The sequence below is a fragment of the Ursus maritimus genome, unplaced genomic scaffold (assembly GCF_017311325.1).
Source record: "Ursus maritimus isolate PB19 unplaced genomic scaffold, ASM1731132v1 scaffold_4, whole genome shotgun sequence".
Classification (NCBI taxonomy): domain Eukaryota; kingdom Metazoa; phylum Chordata; class Mammalia; order Carnivora; family Ursidae; genus Ursus; species Ursus maritimus.
This window is the reverse complement of record NW_024426552.1, coordinates 11,850,874-11,869,745: the sequence shown is the minus strand read 5'-3', so window position 1 is coordinate 11,869,745 and position 18,872 is coordinate 11,850,874. Positions and strand designations below refer to the sequence as shown.

At 52.1% G+C, this 18,872-nt stretch overlaps 1 protein-coding gene across 1 annotated transcript; it reads left to right on the top strand.

Moving 5' to 3' along the window:
• Positions 1 to 11,355: 11,355 nt before the first annotated feature.
• Positions 11,356 to 13,589, top strand: OLIG1 (oligodendrocyte transcription factor 1). The gene has a single exon (XM_040621019.1). It carries the CDS (start codon positions 11,424 to 11,426, stop codon positions 12,225 to 12,227), a length of 804 nt encoding a protein of 267 aa, XP_040476953.1. The 5' UTR covers positions 11,356 to 11,423; the 3' UTR covers positions 12,228 to 13,589.
• The last annotated feature ends 5,283 nt before the right edge of the window (positions 13,590 to 18,872 follow it).

Below are 18,872 nucleotides of genomic sequence, written 5' to 3'. Positions count from 1 at the left end.
AGTCCTGGTACTGCCTATCCCCAGATTTCTTTTACAAGAAGGGGGGAAATATACTGCGTTTCAGCTACTATTATTTTGTGTTTTCCATTTTATTCAGGGGAACCCAATACTAATACAAATCCCCTGGCCAAAGGGGAAGAGAGCTCTTCTTGTTTTATGTGGTCAAGGGTGGGTCAGGCCCAGGGAGACATTTTTCCTAGTTAGAAAATGCAGACGAGTGTTATGTGCAAACAAGGGTTGGGGCTGTTTCAGTTATATATTATGATAGAATAAACTACCTCCACACATGGCGGCTTGAAACTACCATTTTATTATTTCTCAAGACCCTGAAGGTTAGCAATTTGCTCTCAACTGCCCAGGAGCACTGTCAAGGGATGCACATTGACAGACCATCCAGCCAAGGATAGAAAATTCTCTCTGGTGCAAAAGTGAACAAAAGCAGTTTGCAGCATGAAAGCAATTGCTCAAGCCTGATAACGGTCCTAGGGGGAAGTCCAAAATGAGAAATGGGAGGCTGTTGAATGTGCTGACTCTCTGTGGGGCCTCACACATGCCCAGCAGAGGAGAGTGAAAGCTCTGATGGCCCTCACAGAAGCCTGGAGTCAAATCCCACTGCATGTGGCATCCAGTGCAGACAGTCCTCTTCTAGAAGAGGATTGGGGTTTTGAGGCCACATAGCTTGAGACCCAAACCAGGACCCCTCACGCCCTTACTCCCTTCCACCTCTCCAAGGCCCAGTGACAGACAAGAGACAGGGAAGAATAGGCAAGGTGACAGTGGGAAGGTAGATGGGGAGGACAGGGAAGCGTGGATATCAAAGGAAACAGGGCATGGACACACTTTGGGGGTATCGCCTGGCCCATGAAGCCTCTCTTTCTTGGCATTGTAATTGGCATCTATTACTGGGGTAATAAGACAAAGAGAATTTCATTCGCCAACATCCTCTCTAGAAAGCACGGCATTTGACTCTAGACATAGGGTGATGGGTTGCAAGGGTATACACAGAGGAGAGAGAAATCTTCTGAACTGGGTGTGTTTTAGCCAGAGGGCAGAGGGATGGCTTTAGGAGGCAAGTTTAGGACCTGAGCTGGGACCGGGGTCTTAATGGAGTAAGGAGCTGGAGAGATTGGCAGGGAAAAGGGTAAGAGGAAAGCAAAAAATTAAAGTTGCTAGCAGATGTGGGCGAAGAGAAGTGGCTGATGGGGTCTGGGCTGTTTGCTGCTGGTGTGTACAGGGCAAAGCTTTGGAGACCCGTGAGCACATCCTGAAAGCAGGCTGCTGCGGCAGCCTAGGAATACTGTGAAGGGGGAGGGGCGGCAGAGAAGATGCCCCAGAGCGCATCCTGGGGGGACGCTCCAGCAGCAGCGAACCAGCCCCTTTGCCTCGATTTTGTTACAGCAGCTCAGAGCGAGAAAGCGGTGGAGGCCTGGAGAAGCAGCCAGTCGGACCAGCCCTGTTAGCTCGAGCCACACGCAGTGCAGGGAGCAAACGGGTTCACTCCAGGCTGGTACCCATAACGCTGCTTTCCCATCCCCGGGACTCTCAGCATCAGCCTTGCTTTACTGATAAGCATGCAAAAATCTAGAAAGGCCGGCAAGTCCCTGCTCTGTCAAAGCAAGTGAAAACTTGCCCCGAACGCCCCATACCACTTTCAACGGACCCACTGTTAAAGTCGGGAAGCATCAAGTCCATTGATACGGTGGGAGCGCTATTAACAATATAACACTTCCCCTCTCCTCTTCTGGACACAAGCAGCTGCCATGTGCCAGGAAAATAAAGGTCATAATGGGGGACGAAGGAGCATGAAATTGAGCCTGACCTTCGTCTCCAGGCAATGTGGGATGCAGTGCCAGTTTCCACAGCTGCACTCCTTTCTCTCCCACCGGGGGGGGGGGGGGGGGCAGAGCTGATGGAGGCCAAACCCATCCTCAGGAAATTCTAGAATAGTCTGGCATTCCAGCAACCATTTGGCCAGAGTGGGTCCCATCATAGCAAGAGAACGCTGCTGCCAAGGGACCATCAGTCCACGACTTCTGGGGAGGGCTTTCTGTGGTGGGAGACCGCTGGGCCTGTACACATATTCACTCTGTGAGCATGGACGCGAGAGAAAGACAGAAAAAACAATTGTTCCCTGACTGTCTTTGTCCGGGCTCTGCATCCAGTGATACCGGGCTGGCTCCTGACTCTCTCTGGGCCTCGGTTTCCCAAAACTGCAACAGGGGCTCACTCTTGCAACTGCGTGGGGCTACAGTAAGGCGACAATGAGTAACCCAGGTCGTTGGCAAAACAGGAGGGCGAGGGTATTCCTCGGAAGCTACGTGCCCACCCAGGCTGCTGAGAGCCGGTCAGGCGGCCGTCGCGGCTGAGCACCTGCCCGCCAAGCCCGGCCCACGGCCACACCTGGCACCCATCTTGTTCTGCCCCCTCCGCAGACCCATCTCAGGTTGCAACATGTCCGAAAACATGTTCTAACTGACTGACAGGCCAGAGGAAGGCAGTGTGCCATGTCTCAATTCTTCCAGGAACAGCTTCTAAACATAGAATGCAGAGAGGGGGTGTGCGCCATGGTGGAGGTGGCTGGGGGGCTTTCCATTCCCCCCCACCTTCCTAGTTTGTCTTTCCATCCCGTTCCCATTCGCCATTCCAGCCATCAGGGTGCGTTCCCGGTCCCTCCTACCCCACAGCTCTGCCTGTCCTTCTGTTGGCCAGACCCTTCTCCAAGAGGCCACTGCTGCAAGCCATCTCTCCCTCCTCTAAGCAGCTAAAGCAAAGCCCTGGGGTCCTTTAAACCATGGTCCTAACATCAGCAGCGTCAGCATCAACTGGGCACTAGATCCCAACGAAGCTCCACCCGGGCTCCCACAGAAGCATCCCAGGTTGCTCCCCGGCTCACTGAGCCCGGCTCTGTACTTTAACAAGACCCTGGGTGCTTCCCGGGCTCTGGTCTCCAGCTCCTCTGATGACCCCCCCCCCGCCTGTGCATGGGTTGTCACCTGATATTGCTGGTCACGTGTTCATATGGGAACTTCATAGCCTCAGGTGGATTGCAAATCACTGGAACGCAGGGAGCCCACGCTTTCCAAAGGTCCTGACCAGGCCTCTGCACACAGACATCCAATGAACTTGGTCCATCTGTCTAGCTGTGGCCTGTGTGCTCGTTCATTCACATATTCACTGAAAGCCTAGGAGGGGCCCACCCCTGTTCAAGGCCTTGGGATATGGAGAAGACCACTGCTCCCAGAGAGCCTCCCCTCAAGAGTAGGAGAAAACAGACACGCGTAAAAAAGTAGTTAAGTCAGCAACGAGGCCATGTGAGGTGCTTGATAAGTGCCATGAAGAAATAAAGCTGGCAGGGATGACAGTGGCCAGTGGGGTGGGGTCGCCATTGGGATGGGTGATCTGAGAAGGCCTCCTTGGGGTTCATATCTGCACCAAGAGCCCAGCGATGAGAAGGCGTGGGCTGAGGCTTCCAGACAGAGGGAAGGGTGGAGGGCTAGGGCCCCACAGAAGGGGGGCCTGGCCCATGTCCCTGCACAGGTCCTGTCTACCCTGCCCCATCCCAGCCGATCACACCCCTGCCATGTCTGGTCTGTCCCCCACCAGCCTCCTGGGCACGACACATCCCAGGCCTCAGGTCCACCCACCTGTGCCTGTCCACCTTGCCAATGTGCAGCCCTCCCTCGCTGCAGGGCAGCCCCCCTGCTCACTCGCCCATCCTTTTCTTCAGAGCAAACTTTGCTCTTGCTTTAAACATGGCGGCGACCTCATCAAATATCCGTGAGCCCAAGTGACAGAGATGAGGAAACAGGGCTTCTTTTAATCACACTGTTCTTAAATCTAACGCGTGCTTTCAAGGGTGCCTGTGAACAGAAGGAGAAGGATGAGCTTCATTCTGCAGATACCTCGGAGACCGTGAGGTCAGCTCTGGCGCTGTAACAAAATCCTGCACAGGGTGGGGGAGGGGCGCATAAGAACTGTGCTGTCTCCTAGTTCTGGAGGCCGAAAGTCCAAGATCAAGGTGTCAGCAGAGTTGGAGCCTTCCGAGGCTGTGGGCAAGAGCCTGTCTCATCCCCCTCCCCAGCTTCCGGGGACTTGCTGGCAATCTCTAGTGTTCCTTAGCTTCTAGAATCATCGCCAGGATCTCTGGCTTCATCTTCACATGTCTCTGTGTCCCAATTTCTCTGCCTTTCCTAAGGACACTGGTCATATTGGACCAGGGCCCACCTTCACGACCTCGTTTTTAACTAACTGTATTTGCAGTGACTCTATTTCCAAAGGAGGTCACATTTGAGGGACAGGGGTGAGATAAGGTCTATTTTCATCCTCGTTTTGCTGATGGAGGAAACTGGGCCACTGCCAGGTATGGGTCTTGTCCTAAGTCAAACCCAGGTAGTGTGGCCTCCAAGTGGGTCCTACAGCCCTCTTAGATGGGGTCTGGGGTGATGCTGACATCATGTTTATATCATTTCTTTAGGAAGCTGTCGCTGGGTTTGGGTTTAGTGTGTCTGGGACAGCGTCTCTGAAACAGAGCCCTACAGGTAAAACATCCATGGTGTTCAGCAAGCACGGGGACAGAAGGGGCTAGAAAACCCCACATACCTGATGCAGAGAAAGCATGCACCTGAAGAAAACAAAACTAGGACACCACCTTAGTCTGAATGAAAACCACAAACAAGGTGTCTTTCGTGGTGTCTAGCATGTAGCAAGCGCCCAGAAAATAGTAGCCACTGTGCCATTTGACTCAGCAGCTGCTATGTGCCAGGCTCTGGGCAAGGCAGCTGACTTATATTTCCTTCTAAGATTTATATATACTCCAGGAGATAAGTACTATGATTCCCGGGCCTCTGCGTGGCTCAGTCAGTTCAGCACCCAACTCTTGGTTTGGGCTCAGGTCATGATCTCAGGGTCATGAGATCGAGCCCCACGTCCGGCTCCATGCTCTCAGCACGGAGTCTGCTTGAGAGTCTCTCCCTCTAACCCTTCCCCCACTCACTCTCTCTCACATACGTGTACTCTCTCTCTCTCTCAAATAAAAATGGGTAGATCCTTTAAAAAATACTATTATTCCCAGTTTATAGATGAGGACACAGAGGCTCAAATTAGTAAACCCTGGCTCAAAGAGCTAAGGCAACAGGCTAGCTCTTATCCCCAACCTAGGAATCAGGGCGCTTCTTTGTAAGACGTAAATAGGCCGAGACTTTGGGCAGAAAAGCCTCCGAATATTACAGCAGAGGACATTTGCATGGATCACGTGGCTAGGCTGCGGCATCCAAGTTCATATTTCCAGGTCAGAGCGCCTTCTGGAGAGGAAGGCTGCGGCCTCACAGCTCCGGCCCCCTTAACTGCACCCTGGGAAGTCTTCACGCCGCCTTCTTTTCCCCCCCGGTGGTCTAATCGGGAGTCAGATCCAGCCGCTGGCTCTTACAGCCGGGGAAGGACCGCGAGCCAACGGGAAAACAACAGGTGAGCTTCAAAACAGTCCTCTTCTGTGCCCCAGGCAGGGTGTCTGCCCGGGCGACTGCAGGGCCACACTGACTTCCAGAACCTTCTGTCTCTGCAGGTGTTTTAGGAACTTGGCCTCAGCGCTTCAGTGACCCATATTTTATTACCTTTCAGGTTTCTATAATTCATCATTCACTCCTTTCTGAAACCCTAGAATGAAAGTATAGCAGCTCAGTGCCCTGGCCTCTCCCCATTCTCTCCCCAAACACATCGGCCTATTTGTTCTCTGCATTCTGCCCGTTCAATGGGGAAGGAGTGAAACCGGATGGCTGGACCCAGTGCGGGGAAATGACTTCAGAGCCACCTTTGTTTCCCCTCATTCCTTTGAGCACACTTGGCCCCGCGTCTCTATGAAAGGGCTTGTTTGAACCATTTGGAACATCTAGCAAGCGAGAGATGCTGTAGCCAGAATCGCTCGCATCTTTTCAGGCTGCCTGAGACTCTAGGTTAAACTGCCAAATTTTTGCAACAAAACTAACCATGACATTGGACATTGTGTTATAAATTAGCCACAGCCTTCCAAGCAAATTGTCTCTTTTCATTGTATCAATGGAAGCCTTTGGAACATTTGGCTTCAGCTACTGACTTTAGGGAGACTCAGAGAATACTTTTGTCCTGCCCCAAACCAACCCTTCAGACATCGAGTTGCATGTGCTAATAATGTATGTATCTTCATTCACACATATCCCTATCGCACTGACTCAGAGGACCGCTGCGAATGACATTCCATGTCCCTGCCTCAAATTCTGCCAATGGACTTCGGGTTTCAATGTGGCAGGATCTCTCTAATGGTTCCCAAAACAAAAAAGAAGCTACTTCTCTCTAGATGCTGCTTTCCACAACGACGACTTGAAGTTTCTTTTAAAGAAGAGTTCTTTTAGACTACTCAGGGAGAGGTATGAACATGTATTCTTACAGAGCTCTAGTGACATGTAGAATTTCAGCATTCAGTCCTCCCAGAAGCAGTGAAAATTTCTATTTCGGTTAGGTCACCCTGAGTTTGAAAACATTTTAAAAAAACCCCAAACACCCATATGCCCATCTGTTTGAGCTCTCTCAACCAACAGCCAAATCAACCTTTTGTTATTAAAAAGGAATCTGAAAAATACTCAGATGCCCTCCGATTTTTTTTCCTATTTTTCTTCCAACATTTTCTCATATACAAAAAAAAAAAAAATCACGAGACAAATTTGGACATGGAAATAATTGTCACTAGTCAAGTTTATTAAAATCGGGTACAAATGACATTTATTAAAAATACAATAAGATAAACCTCCCTATAGTAGTTGTGAAACACACCCACTACACTGATAATGGTTAGCGTTTCAACCAGAACAGTGAACACTAGCAGTGCGCTACGTGCTTCCACGCCAAAAGTGAGGCCACCTATGGTAATGGCATGGCTTTGAAACAACATCATAAGACACTGTAAGCATCCCGTCTTTCATAACAACTCAATTAACTTGCGCGCCCCTCTGAAAATGAACAAAACCCATATTCTTTCCAATGTTCCCAGCAGGAATTTTTTATTTAACCTGAACTGCGTCTAAGCGTGTCTTAGATTCTGCCAAGGTGGTCCCCAGGTGAGAGGGACCGAAATGTCTCTAAGGAGCTCATCCATCCAAGAACACTTACCAAAGGGTAATCTACCTTCTCCTGTCCCTGTTCTCTCTCTCTCTGCTCCTAACTACCACTCTCCTCCACCCAGAAAGCTGACCGCCCCTCTCCCCGCACCACCTTCCCCTTCTTTTCTGTTCCAGATAGAGCTGGAGTGGGATGGAAACTAACACAGGGCAAACATCAGGCGTGGCTGTCGCTTCTCATAGAGCTGGTATAAATTTCAACACCTTGCGCGTCACTTAAACTTTCCAAAGAATTTCGCCTGTCTTAGAAGAACGTAGCACTTTAAAAAGTGACCTCTGTTATTTGATTATAGGTCCACGCTCCAGCCAGTTTAAACCGCACATTTTAACAAAGACAACCTTTTACACTTACTGACCTTCCTGGAGAGCACAGTCTCTCAACTGACAAGAAGGAGCTTTGAGTGGTGGACAGGCTTTGCGGAGACGTGGTCTGTCTGAGCTGACACAGGAAGGGGACGGTGCTACATCCCAAGCACTCATCCCCCGCACACCCTCGCTCAGGCTTCGGCTCCTCATTATCTGCCATTTCAAAGACTTGAGCTTCTTGACCCAAAGCAAGGGCGGCCAGCAGGGTTGGAGGAATGGGCGGGAGATGCTTTGGGTTTCTATACAAGGAAAAGGAAGCCCGACGCACACATCTTCTGGGGGTGAAAGGAGTCACTAACACACACACACACAAGCCCCTTTGGGCAGAGACAAGAGTGGTTGTTATGGCGGACGCAAGTTGCTCCCCAAGTATGTCCTGAATGTGGGAGGCCGCAGCAGCTGCCTCCCCTCAAGACAGCCCCCAGGGCCACTGCCAAGAGCTATAATGACTTGCTGGCCCTTGCCAGCTGTCACACTTTGCATGCCACCGGAGCTCCGGTCTAGCAGAAGGGGCCATCCAAGTCACCAGTTTCAACAAATGCCAAATCCCGTGCCCAGGCTGGGCCCGCACGGCCACCCAGAACCCTCTTATAGGGCCCCATGGAGAGCACTTCAATGCACACTGACCAGCATGTCCGGCTGACAGTGTCCTTGGCCAGGGGAAGGGAGTTCTCCTTCCTGAGACAGAAAAGTGGTGAGGTCAAGAGCTAAAGGGAACCCTCAAGGACACCCCCAGTAAAGAGGGGCCCTTTGAGGGGGAAAGCAGCCTGCGTCTTTCTATCTCTTTGATTCCTGGGGCGCCCCTGCCTGTGGATGGGAAATGTCCAAGGTGCTGTCTGGCCACTCCGTCCCAGGCGTTAGCTTCTGTCTCTCTCACTCACTTCCTCTTCCTGCTGGCAGGGTAAGGCCCAGGGCCCCTGCCTAGCATGCGGACAGAAGAGGAATGCCCCAATATGGTACCTCAGCTGCAGGACAGAGGGGTCCTCAGGGGAAGGTGGGCACTGTCAGAAATGGGTTGGTGCAGGGTTCAGCGAGCTGGGATCCTGGGATCCCTCTCTTCTGGGGCTTGGCTTGAACCCATCAACTCATTGATACTGGCTTGGCCTAGGCTGGTCCCTCCGTCCTTTCCCCCAGTCACCAACCCTCCCCATCATGGCCTCTGATTGGCTTGTGGGAAGCCTGGTCCAGCTGGAGGGAATTCTAGAAGCCAGCCGCTGATGGTGCAGCTCTACTTCTCCTGTCTGAAGGCACGGCATCAACCCCAGAAACCCACTACACTCCAGGAGCCTCAGTTATACCATCTGTAGCAGGGATTTTTAAAAATGCTCAGCTCACAGGGCTCCGGGGAGAACCTGATGTCAATAAACCTGCTTTGAAAAGCAGAATGCTTCTCAAATGAGTAGTGAGTTGCTTACCTTCTTGGAACTTCTGAGGTTGATTTGCTTGGTCTCTCTCCTTCCTGTCCAGTACGCTTCCGCTTGGAGACTCAGCTACCCCCCTGCCCGCCACCCCGGCTTCTGTCTCTCTTCCCATGTGACCTCTCCAACACTTTGTCAAGTCAAGGCCTCCTGAGGGCCAGCGGGTCCTACCAGATTCCTTCCCTCTCTATGAAACCTACAGGAAACTCCTGGATTAAAGCACATTTTGGGAGTTTGAACATCTCAAGGGATGAGCCTGGGAGCTAGGGAGATTTCGGACCCATCCCTAGACAACCCTCCAGACACACAGGAGTGGCAAAGCACTGTGCTGGGCTTTGGAAGGATAGGCAGGTCATCCCTGCCCTCAAAACAATCTCACCCAAATGTGGAGATGATCTCCACCTAACAGAGTCTAGGCCACAGGGACACGCTATCAATGGTTTGTCAAACATGATGAGAGGCGGAAAGGATGAGAAATCATCAAGGCTTCAAAAAGAAAGTAATATTGGAATTGAGCCGAGGCATGGGCAGGACGTCACAGGCAGAGCTGGACGTCGGAAGTAGAGATCAGAGTAAGCCTATGGAGCAAATGTTGGTGGAAGAAAATGAGAACGAAGCAGCCCTGAAATCAACAAGCCTGGCCAACAGGCTCCTCGAGCTGAAATCAGTTTCCATGGCGGACAGACGTCCCTCTTCTTACCCCAAAGAGGACCAAGATGGAAAAGCTCATTTTCTCTCTGTTACCCTTGACATCACGCTGTCCAACAGGACTTTCTGTGATGGAGGTTATGTTCTCGCAGTTGTCCAGTTGATGGCTTCTAGCTGGAACTGCTAAATGCTCAAACAATGCTAGTGCAACTTGGGAACTAAATTTCTACTTGATTTTATTTTAATTAGATTTTTTAAAGATTTATTTATTTATTTGAGAGAGAGAAAGAACACAAGCAGGGGGAGGGGCAGAGGGAGAAGCAGACTCCCCACTGAGAAGGGAGCCTGACACGGGGCTCCATCCCAGGACCCTGAGATCATGACCTGAGCCGAAGGCAGATGCCTAATGGATTGAGCCACCCAGGCGCCCCAATTAATCAGATTTTAATAGCCACAGAGGGCTAGTGGGGGTAGAGGTTTAGACACCAAAGCCCTCTTCCCCGTGCCACTTTGCCATGCTGTGATGACAGCCTGTAGTAGTATGCCCAGGCACTAGGGTAGGAAACTTCCAGAGCCACCAAGTAATGTCATTTGGGGAAGAGAAAGGTACAGTCCCACCCTCAACAGATATGAGTGCGTGGGTGGATTTTTGTTTATTTGCTTGTTTCTGATAAGAGGCCAATTTCCCTGTGGTTTTGGCTTCAACAAGAGGGGAGTCACTGATAGAATAAATACATATCCCTTTTGAGGAAGAAAGTTACCTGACCCCCAAAGCTCTTAAGTCCCTTAAAGATCTTTCCATCAGAGGGAGTGGAGACAGAGTGACCAGGAGTAACCATTCTAATACTACTATTCCCTGAGCCCAGAAATTTGCTCCTCAAAACCTGGTCAGAAATCACACACCTAAAATTTTTTTTTTTAAATGTCACACCCATGTTCACTGCAGCATTACTCACAAAAGTCAAAAGGTGGAATCAGCCCAAGTGTCCATCTATGGAGAAATGGGTAAGCAAATTATGGCGTACACACACAATGGACTATCATTCAGCCTTTAAAAGGAAGCAAATTCTAACAAGGGCTACAACATGGATGAACCTTGAGGACATTGTACTAACTGAAATAAGCCAGTCGCTAAAAGACAAATGCTTTATGATTCCACTTAAATGAGGTAGGTAGAGCAGTCAAATGCATAGACAGAAGAGTGGTCGTTGCCAAGAGTTGCACAGGGGTGCATAGGGAGTCACCGGGTAATGAGCACCGAGTTCCAGTTTTGCAAGATGAGGAGTTTTGTGATTGGTTGCACGACTGTGTAAATGTACTTAACACTACTAAATGGATACATTATAATGCTTAAGATAGTAAATACTTTGTTGCTTGTATGCGACAACAATTGAAAATATGCACATGTATACCATAAAGCAGAGGCAGGGAGGAGGAGGAGGCAAGCGCAGGACTTAGCCTCCCCCGTGCAACCAGTGCTCCAGGAACAACCGCATCTCACCCCAAAAGGCTCCGTCTCTTCCCTCCCTCCCCGGGGGCCCGTCCTGTGACACTCGCACTGGCGCTCACAATAACCTTCTTGAGCAGTGCCAGCGGCACCTCCGCGCCGGCCTGAGGCGGGGCGGCCAATGAGCACGCGCCTGGGCCCGGCCTCGCGCCCCCATTGGCTGCGCCCAGCGGCCCGCGGCCCCGCAGGTTCCCAAGCTGGGTTTAAAGGGGTCGGAAGCGGGCTGCTGCCCTGCCATCGGCTCCCCGCGCGCAGGTCCGCGGGGAGGGGCGGCCTGCCGAAGGGCCCACCCCGGGGCGTTCCTGAAGGGCGCCCTCGGCCGCCCCCACCGCCCCCCAGATGTACTATGCGCTTTCCCAGGCGCGCGTGAACGCGGGCCCCGCGACCATGCTGCGGCCACAGCGGCCCGGAGACGTGCAGCTCGGGGCCTCCCTGTACGAGCTGGTGGGCTACAGGCAGCCGCCCTCCTCCTCCTCCACATCCTCCTCCTCCGCGGCGGCCCCCCTTCTCCCCAAGGCGGCGCGCGAGAAGCCGGAGGCGCCTGCCGAGCCGCTGGGCACCGGAGCGGGGCCCGGCGCGCCGGCGGGCGGCGGCTCCCGGGCGGACGCCAAAGAGGAGCAGCAACAGCAGCTGCGGCGCAAGATCAACAGCCGCGAGCGGAAGCGCATGCAGGACCTGAACCTGGCCATGGACGCCCTGCGCGAGGTCATCCTGCCCTACTCGGCGGCGCACTGCCAGGGCGCGCCTGGCCGCAAGCTCTCCAAGATCGCCACGCTGCTGCTCGCCCGCAACTACATCCTGCTGCTGGGCAGCTCGCTGCAGGAGCTGCGCCGCGCGCTGGGCGAGGGCGCCGGGCCCGCTGCGCCACGCCTGCTGCTAGCCGGCCTGCCCCTGCTGGCCGCCGCGCCCGGCTCCGTGCTGCTGGCGCCCGGCGCCGTGGGGCCTCCCGACGCGCTGCGCCCCGCCAAGTACCTGTCGCTGGCGCTGGACGAGCCGCCGTGCGGCCAGTTCGCGCTCCCCGGCGGCGGCGCGGGCGGCGGCGCGGGCGGCCCAGGCCTCTGCACCTGCGCGGTCTGCAAGTTCCCGCACCTCGTCCCTGCAGGCCTGGGCCTGGCCGCCGTGCAGGCGCAGTTTTCCAAGTGAGGGCCCGCGCGGGCCCGGGGCGCGACCTAGGCCCGGCCTCCCGCCGCCCGCCTTCTCCGCGCCCCCGCGCCCAGCACTCGGGGACGGCTAGCCGAGCACGGAGGGCACTTCCAACCTTCTGGCCCAGAGGAAGGGACAGTGGGGCGCCCCCTTCCCTGCCCCCACCCCGGGGTAATTAAAGTGACGCGAGCGGATGTTCGACGGAGCGTCGGGGCCGTTGGGGGTTCTGAGTGGATTCCGGCTGCTTTGGGCAGCAAGTGCGCGCTCCCAACCCCACTCTTGCCCAGCTCTCGTCTCTCCCGATCCCTGGAGTCGGGCGCTTCGCGGGGGTGGTGTGGATTTTAGGGCACCTAGAGGTGGCTTCGGCTTGCTCTGGGTGACACCTGCCCAATCAGGGGGCCAAGTGGCTGCTCTCCGAGGGCAGGGAAAGGGTTCTTTTCCTTCTCCCCAGCGGGAGGTCACAGGCACCCTTGTTTCCACCAGCCAAGCCCCGTCAAAGGAGGCTGCCAGGCCTCAGGAAGCCGAGAAAGACCAATTAGTCCACGCAGATGGTCCCGGGCTTAGCAGACGAACTGACCCTCGGCGGCGGCGGCGGCGGGACGGTTGGCATCGCGGTGCGGCGGGAGGAGGCGTTGATAAATCACTCCAGGGTCCTTGGGTGTGCTGGGTTGGGAAGTTGGTCCGCTTTTATACCCTGGCTGTTAGAGTGCAGTTTTTGAGAATCGCGTAAGCAGGTGTTTCGTTGCGGAGATCATTCGCTTTTAAATCCTGGGGTCTTCTTAAAAAGACAGTTTAGAACTTGAGATTCACCATTTTGTTTCCCCTTCCCCAAAGGTAGAGTAACCAACATTTGAGCTTGCTTAAAAACAGAAACCAACCCCCTTTGACGCAGATGGTGTTCTCGGTTTACTAAAATAGGTAACGCGGCACTTCGCAGTCGCCGCCAGTCTTGTCTGAAAGCACGATCACTAATTAACTTTCTCATTAAAAGACGCAGAGCAGGACCTGAGCCCCAAACCTCCGGCGGGGCTCGGCGGGTCCCCGCTGCGGTGGCGACTGGCGGGATGGCGTTTTCTGCGCTGTCCCTTTGCGCGAGGGGTCTTTGCCCAGAGCTCGGGGCAGGTCTTCCCGCAGCTTCACGTGTGAAGAACTGCATAGATGACCGGTCTTGATTTGTCACGGACGTTAACAAATTATTTCACCCAAGATTATTTCATAATCTTGCAGCAGCTTGCTTTGAAGTCTCTGTTTAAGGGTTTTGGTTGTTGGTAGTAGCGGAATTTAACTGGCCTTTTATTTTATCTCTAACTTTGTTTCGTTGCTCTGTGAAGAACCAACACAATAAAACATTTAAAGACCTAACATTTCCTTCTGATTTGTTTGTTATTAAAAATGCCCTGGTGGGGCACCTGCGTGGCTCAGTGGGTTCAACCTCGGACTCTTGATCTCTGCGGAGGCCCTGATCTCAGGGTCCTGAGTTCAAGCCCCTGGGGTGGGGTGGGGGGGCTCCACGCTGAGGGCGGAGCCTACTTGAAATTTAAAAACAATGTCCTGGTGAGCTGGTGGATTCAGATCCTGGGGATGAAGGTTAATAGTTAAATATGACCAGGGTTCAAAGTTTTTAAACCTGGCTTCCTGATTTGTAAAATGATCTAATGAACAGGCATTTCCATGTCAAGTTGAGGCATCAGGCAGAAATATAAGGACCGAAGGCGAGTGGGTGGATGGCAACTTCAGGGTCAACTCTCAGCCAAGATGAGCCTCTTGACTAAGGATCCCCGCCCCCCCCCCCCCCCCCCCCCCCGTGGCTCAGCCGGTTAAGCATCTGCCTTCTATCTCAGAGTTCTGGGATCGAGCCCCACATCTGGCTCCCTGCTGAGTGGGGAGCCTGCCTCTCCGTCTCCCTCTGCCTGCCACTCCTCCTGCTTGTGCTCTCTCTGTCAAATAAATAAATGAATAAAAATCTTAAAAAAAAAAAAGGAATTAGCTCTCAGCCAAGATGGGTCTCTTGACTACTTCCTCCTCTAAAAATGAGTTCAAAAGTACAGTGATCATAAAATTATTTTGTATGTCAACAAAAATCCACCTTTTCCATCTCAGTGGACAGAAGCTTAAACAGTGTCATACAGCTTTGAGCTTTTCCCCGTTTCTTTACATAAGGTTGGAGTTGTCTCCTAGGAAGTTATGACCTTGGACATCATTCTGAGAGGCGAAGACAGCTCCTCTGGTTGACTGGTGATATTACAAAGAATTTGGAATGTTGACTTGCTCACGTATATAAACATATCGTAGTTATTAATGGTATCTAACCACTGTTTAAAGGCAGAGGGTTAATAAAGGAGAAAGTGTCCCCTTTAATCTGCAGATAATGAAAACATGAAGTGACTTCGTTTTATCCATGTTGGTTTACCTGAAGTATGTACGACCTTAGGGATAGTGAGCATTCATTTTGGGAACATGTCATGGGGGGAGGGGAGTGGTGCGCAATGCTGGCAGGATGGCATTGCCTTCCCCACCATGCTGCTTACGTCTGTTTCCTCAAGGAGGAGGCAGGAAAGGATATGAGAGAGAGAAGCTCTTATGCACCAACCCATTTCAGGAAAGAGCTGCTCATTCTTCCCAGGCTCTGCCATCAGAAAAGTCACAGGCTTTTGGAATAAGTAACTTTGAATGGGGATTTTCTGCTTATTTAATCCCCATCCTCGCTTGCCTTGCATCTTGACGAGGAACCCAAAGTAAAAATCAACAACTAAATCATAATCAAATCAGCTCCTCCCTGAAAAAAATTTTTTTTGTAAGAGATTAGAAATAAACAGCTCTTCCCTCAGTCCCAACCCCATCACCATACGCCACCATCATTCCGAAAGACACAGAAATGAACAGGGCAGGGGGGGGTCTCCTTCCCTCTGGTCTCTACTTATAAATCAAAGTACCCATGACTTACAGAAAAGGTAATACTGTGTGTGATTTTTTACTTAACTGAGAAAATCATGCTTTCCAGAACTGCTAAAGATTATGAATGCATTTACCAAGAACCTGCAGGGCTGTTTTGAGTTTCATCAGACTATTTCAGTTACCTGCCGGCACGTAGCTTCTGCGCCAAACAAGATTAGCAGACTCGCTCCTTATTAGATTCCATCCTGAAAAATCACATCAGTGGGCACTCAAGAGTCCTGTAGAATGAGACAGAGAAAAGGTAATTATAGATGGTGTCCATAACAAAAGTTAGACCTCTCAACATAGGTCTGCGGCCGGGCAGCGCCTGGGGCAGGTGCAGTCTTGAAGCCTAGACACACGTATGGGGTAGACCGCGGAGCCGTTCTTTCAGATCGCCAATGCTATGTCACGTGCAAAGGAGCTAGCTGATGTGCCCACCTCACCTGACTAGCTAGAGTGCGCTTTTTGCAGAAGGAACACATTTAACCTGGTCTTTGAAGGGGCTGGGGAAGAAGAGAAGGAAGAAGCGAGGCTCCCTGAGAAAAGTCCATCAGGCCTCCGAAGCGAGATAAGGAACACGTGACTCGCTGCCCAAAAAGATCCCTGCACCCAGCCAACCAGCAATGTGTAATCCCAGTGATTAGAGTGAGTGGAACCTAAGGGGTAAATACACGAGGACCCAAGAAATTATGTTGTTAGATGTACGGGAGGCCAGGTGAGCAATCGGTAAACAGAGAGCAGATTGAATGCACCCTGGGATTTACCTAGCCCGTAGTGATGGTCTATTTACAGATATGCTCCTCTAAGGGAAGCTGATTACACCAGGTATGAAAATATAACCTTGCGAAATATATAACTTAGAAGATAAGTGTCCCCATCAGGAAGAGGTCTACTCCAAGCATGGCAAGCATTTCTATTTCCCAAAGGTCAGATTATCAACAGTAGTGTTTCATGTACCCCTCTGGTTCAGTGTCACCCACAGGGGTCTTTGTGGACTTCCCTAGTATGGGTCCGAGTTAATGGCCAATACTCAGAGCCTCAGCCTGCTAGCTAGACCTCCTAGAGCCTGAGGCAGGCAGACCAGAGAGGAAGCCAGCAAGAAAAGAGGCTTGTCTTTTCTCCGCACAAGGATACTTCATGCACTTGCTGAGAACAAGGTGATGTCTAGGAAGAGCCGTTAAATCGATGCCTTTTCTCACCTCGGCATAGAGCGCATCTATGGGGAATGTGCGTGTTCTCCAGAAGGCATGGTCTTGCTCGTGCACTACCCCTCCCATCCCTGCACACTCAATCAATATTCAGCAAGAAGAGTGCCGCCTCTACAGAAGTACGCTCATGAAGCAAACGTTTGAAAAATGTCGCATTTTTCTAAAACACACATTCACTTTTTTCAAGCAGGTTTTAGTTGAAAGGAAAACATTCTTTTTCAAGCAAGGTCCAGCTTATCCTACCACATGTCAGGTGTGGAAAAGGAGTAGTAAGATATTCCTCAAGCTATACACAGACCAGCCTCCCTATTTAGGGAGAGGCCGCAAATGACTTCTTCGCATTCTGTCCTTTTGAACCAAGCCCAGCATAAAAGCGGAAATAATGCCAAATTCAGAAATTAAGCCAAATTCTTTCTGTTCACATGGGATTAGCTGCTCCATCAGAGAATGTCCCCCCTTGTGTCTGGCTAACCCCGAAGGGCCAGAGCTCAGGCTGTGAGCCCAGGACAACAAAGTCAGTAGTCCACGTCCTTAAACACTACAGGCTGCTTGATGCTCAGGGGAGAACGTCACTGGATTGAAAGCGGAGGGAGTGCATTTGTCCTTCGCTCAGCCCTCGTCAATGACCACAGAGGACGGAGGACTCAGGTGGGCCACTGCCCAGGGCCAAGGCCACAGGTGTCAGATCCTTGCTCTAAATGCCACAGAGTGCTCATAGGGCGAGAGAACTTCAGGATTATCTGTCCACCCTCCTCCCTACCAAATAAGGCAACGAAGGAGGCCCGGGAAGTTCAGGGGACACGCTCAGGGCCACACAGGGAGTCAGAGGCAGCCATGCCAGGGACCAGTATCTGCTTGGAAGAGGCAAAAGCTACTTCTTTGGTTTGTGTTGGTGGGACTAGAATGTTCTGGAAACAGGAATCGTGGCGAGAGATGAGCCCATTCTTCCTGCCTCCTGGAAAATCTCAGACCTTTGTGCCCAGCCCTTGGGCTGCCCCTATGAGTGGCATCGAGAAAAGGCAGACTCAGGGCCAGTCCCCCACCAGGTGCCCAGCTGCAGTTCAACCACCTGAACTTTCTCCGGCAGCCTTGCCCCCTCGCCCCGAGGGACGCCCAGATTGGTGACGGGGAGCGGCAGAGGCAAAGCAAATCCTTTGAGAGAGCCTCTGATGGTGACATGTTTGTCATCAGGGTTTCCGAAAGCAACTGGCAGAAGGCGACAAAGCAGACAGCTAACGGGCAAGGGCAGCGGGCCGGAGGGAAAACAGGGTCCTCGGAGCTCTCCCTTCTGTGGCGCCTTTCACCCTTTCCACGTAGACCCTCGGTGTTCCGATGCTGATGGGCTCTGATTTTCTCAACAATGTGAGCATCTTTTTGCCAAGGGTTTTTCATGGATGGGAGTGATTTTCCAAGGGCCTGCTCTGCGGGAGTCAGCATTGGCTGCTGCCAAACCCCAGGACAGAGGACGGGGCCCCTGACAGTGGGCCCTGCATGGGGAGCACCAGCCAGAGGTAGGTGATGGGGCCTGGGAAAAACACTTGTTGTAGGTGGGGAGCACCGGGATCAAGAAGGGCTATCGTGGGGGTGCCTGGGTGGCTCAGTTGGTTAAAGTATCTGCCTTCGGCTCAGGCCCTGATCCCAGCACCAGCGGGGAAACTGCTTCTCCCTCTGCTGCTCCCCGTGCTTGTGCTCGCTCACTCTCTCTGTCAAATAAGTATAAAAAATCTTAAAAAAAGAAGAAGAAGAAGAAGAAGAAGAAGAAAGGCTATCATGTCCCAGAATCTTCTAAGTCATCCAGGTACCTCCTTAGAGAATGAAAAAGTGGTACAACCAGGAGACTCCAAGACAACAAGATCAGATTAGAGCACTCATCTGTGGGGGGAGAGAGAGGGAGGGAGGGAGAAAGAGAGAAGGAGAAGCTAATTCACCTGGGGACAGGCAGGTGGGAAGATAGAACAGCTCTTAGGAGAGGTGGGTGGCAGAATATCACCGCTAGGAATAACTATGAAAAGGGTATCGAGCAGAGCTAACACTGTGTTTATCGGTGCCAAGCAGTGTTCTAAGCATTTTACATGCATGACTTCATTTTGGGGCGCTCTAATTACACCATTTTACCGAGGAGAACACAGAGGCACAAAGAGGTAAACACTAAGGAAGCTGAGGCTGGTTAGGGGAAGTTGTGGAAGCCAGGCAGTGAAAGAAAGAAAGTTCGTCTGGAAGAGGGAGACCCTACATTTCCTTCCTCCTCCCCAGCAGACAAGGTTGTGGTATCCCCACCTGACTCCTGTTCTTCCGACCTCAGGTCTGGTTGATTATGCTCAAAACGTGTCTACTTAACGTGCTGGTGAGGTTTCCACACATCCCTGCACACAGTAATTTCCAAAGTTTCCATCTCCCGTGGTGGTTGAGATAAGGCAGGACAGCTATGTGATACAGGGATGTGGTTGGGTTAGAAGGCAAATGTCATGTAGCCTACACCCTTTGAGACATTACATGTCCC

What these genes read in the sequence shown, in the direction of transcription:
- OLIG1 (XM_040621019.1), top strand. Translation starts at nt 11,424, where the DNA reads ATGTACTATGCGCTTTCCCAGGCGCGCGTGAACGCGGGCCCCGCGACC.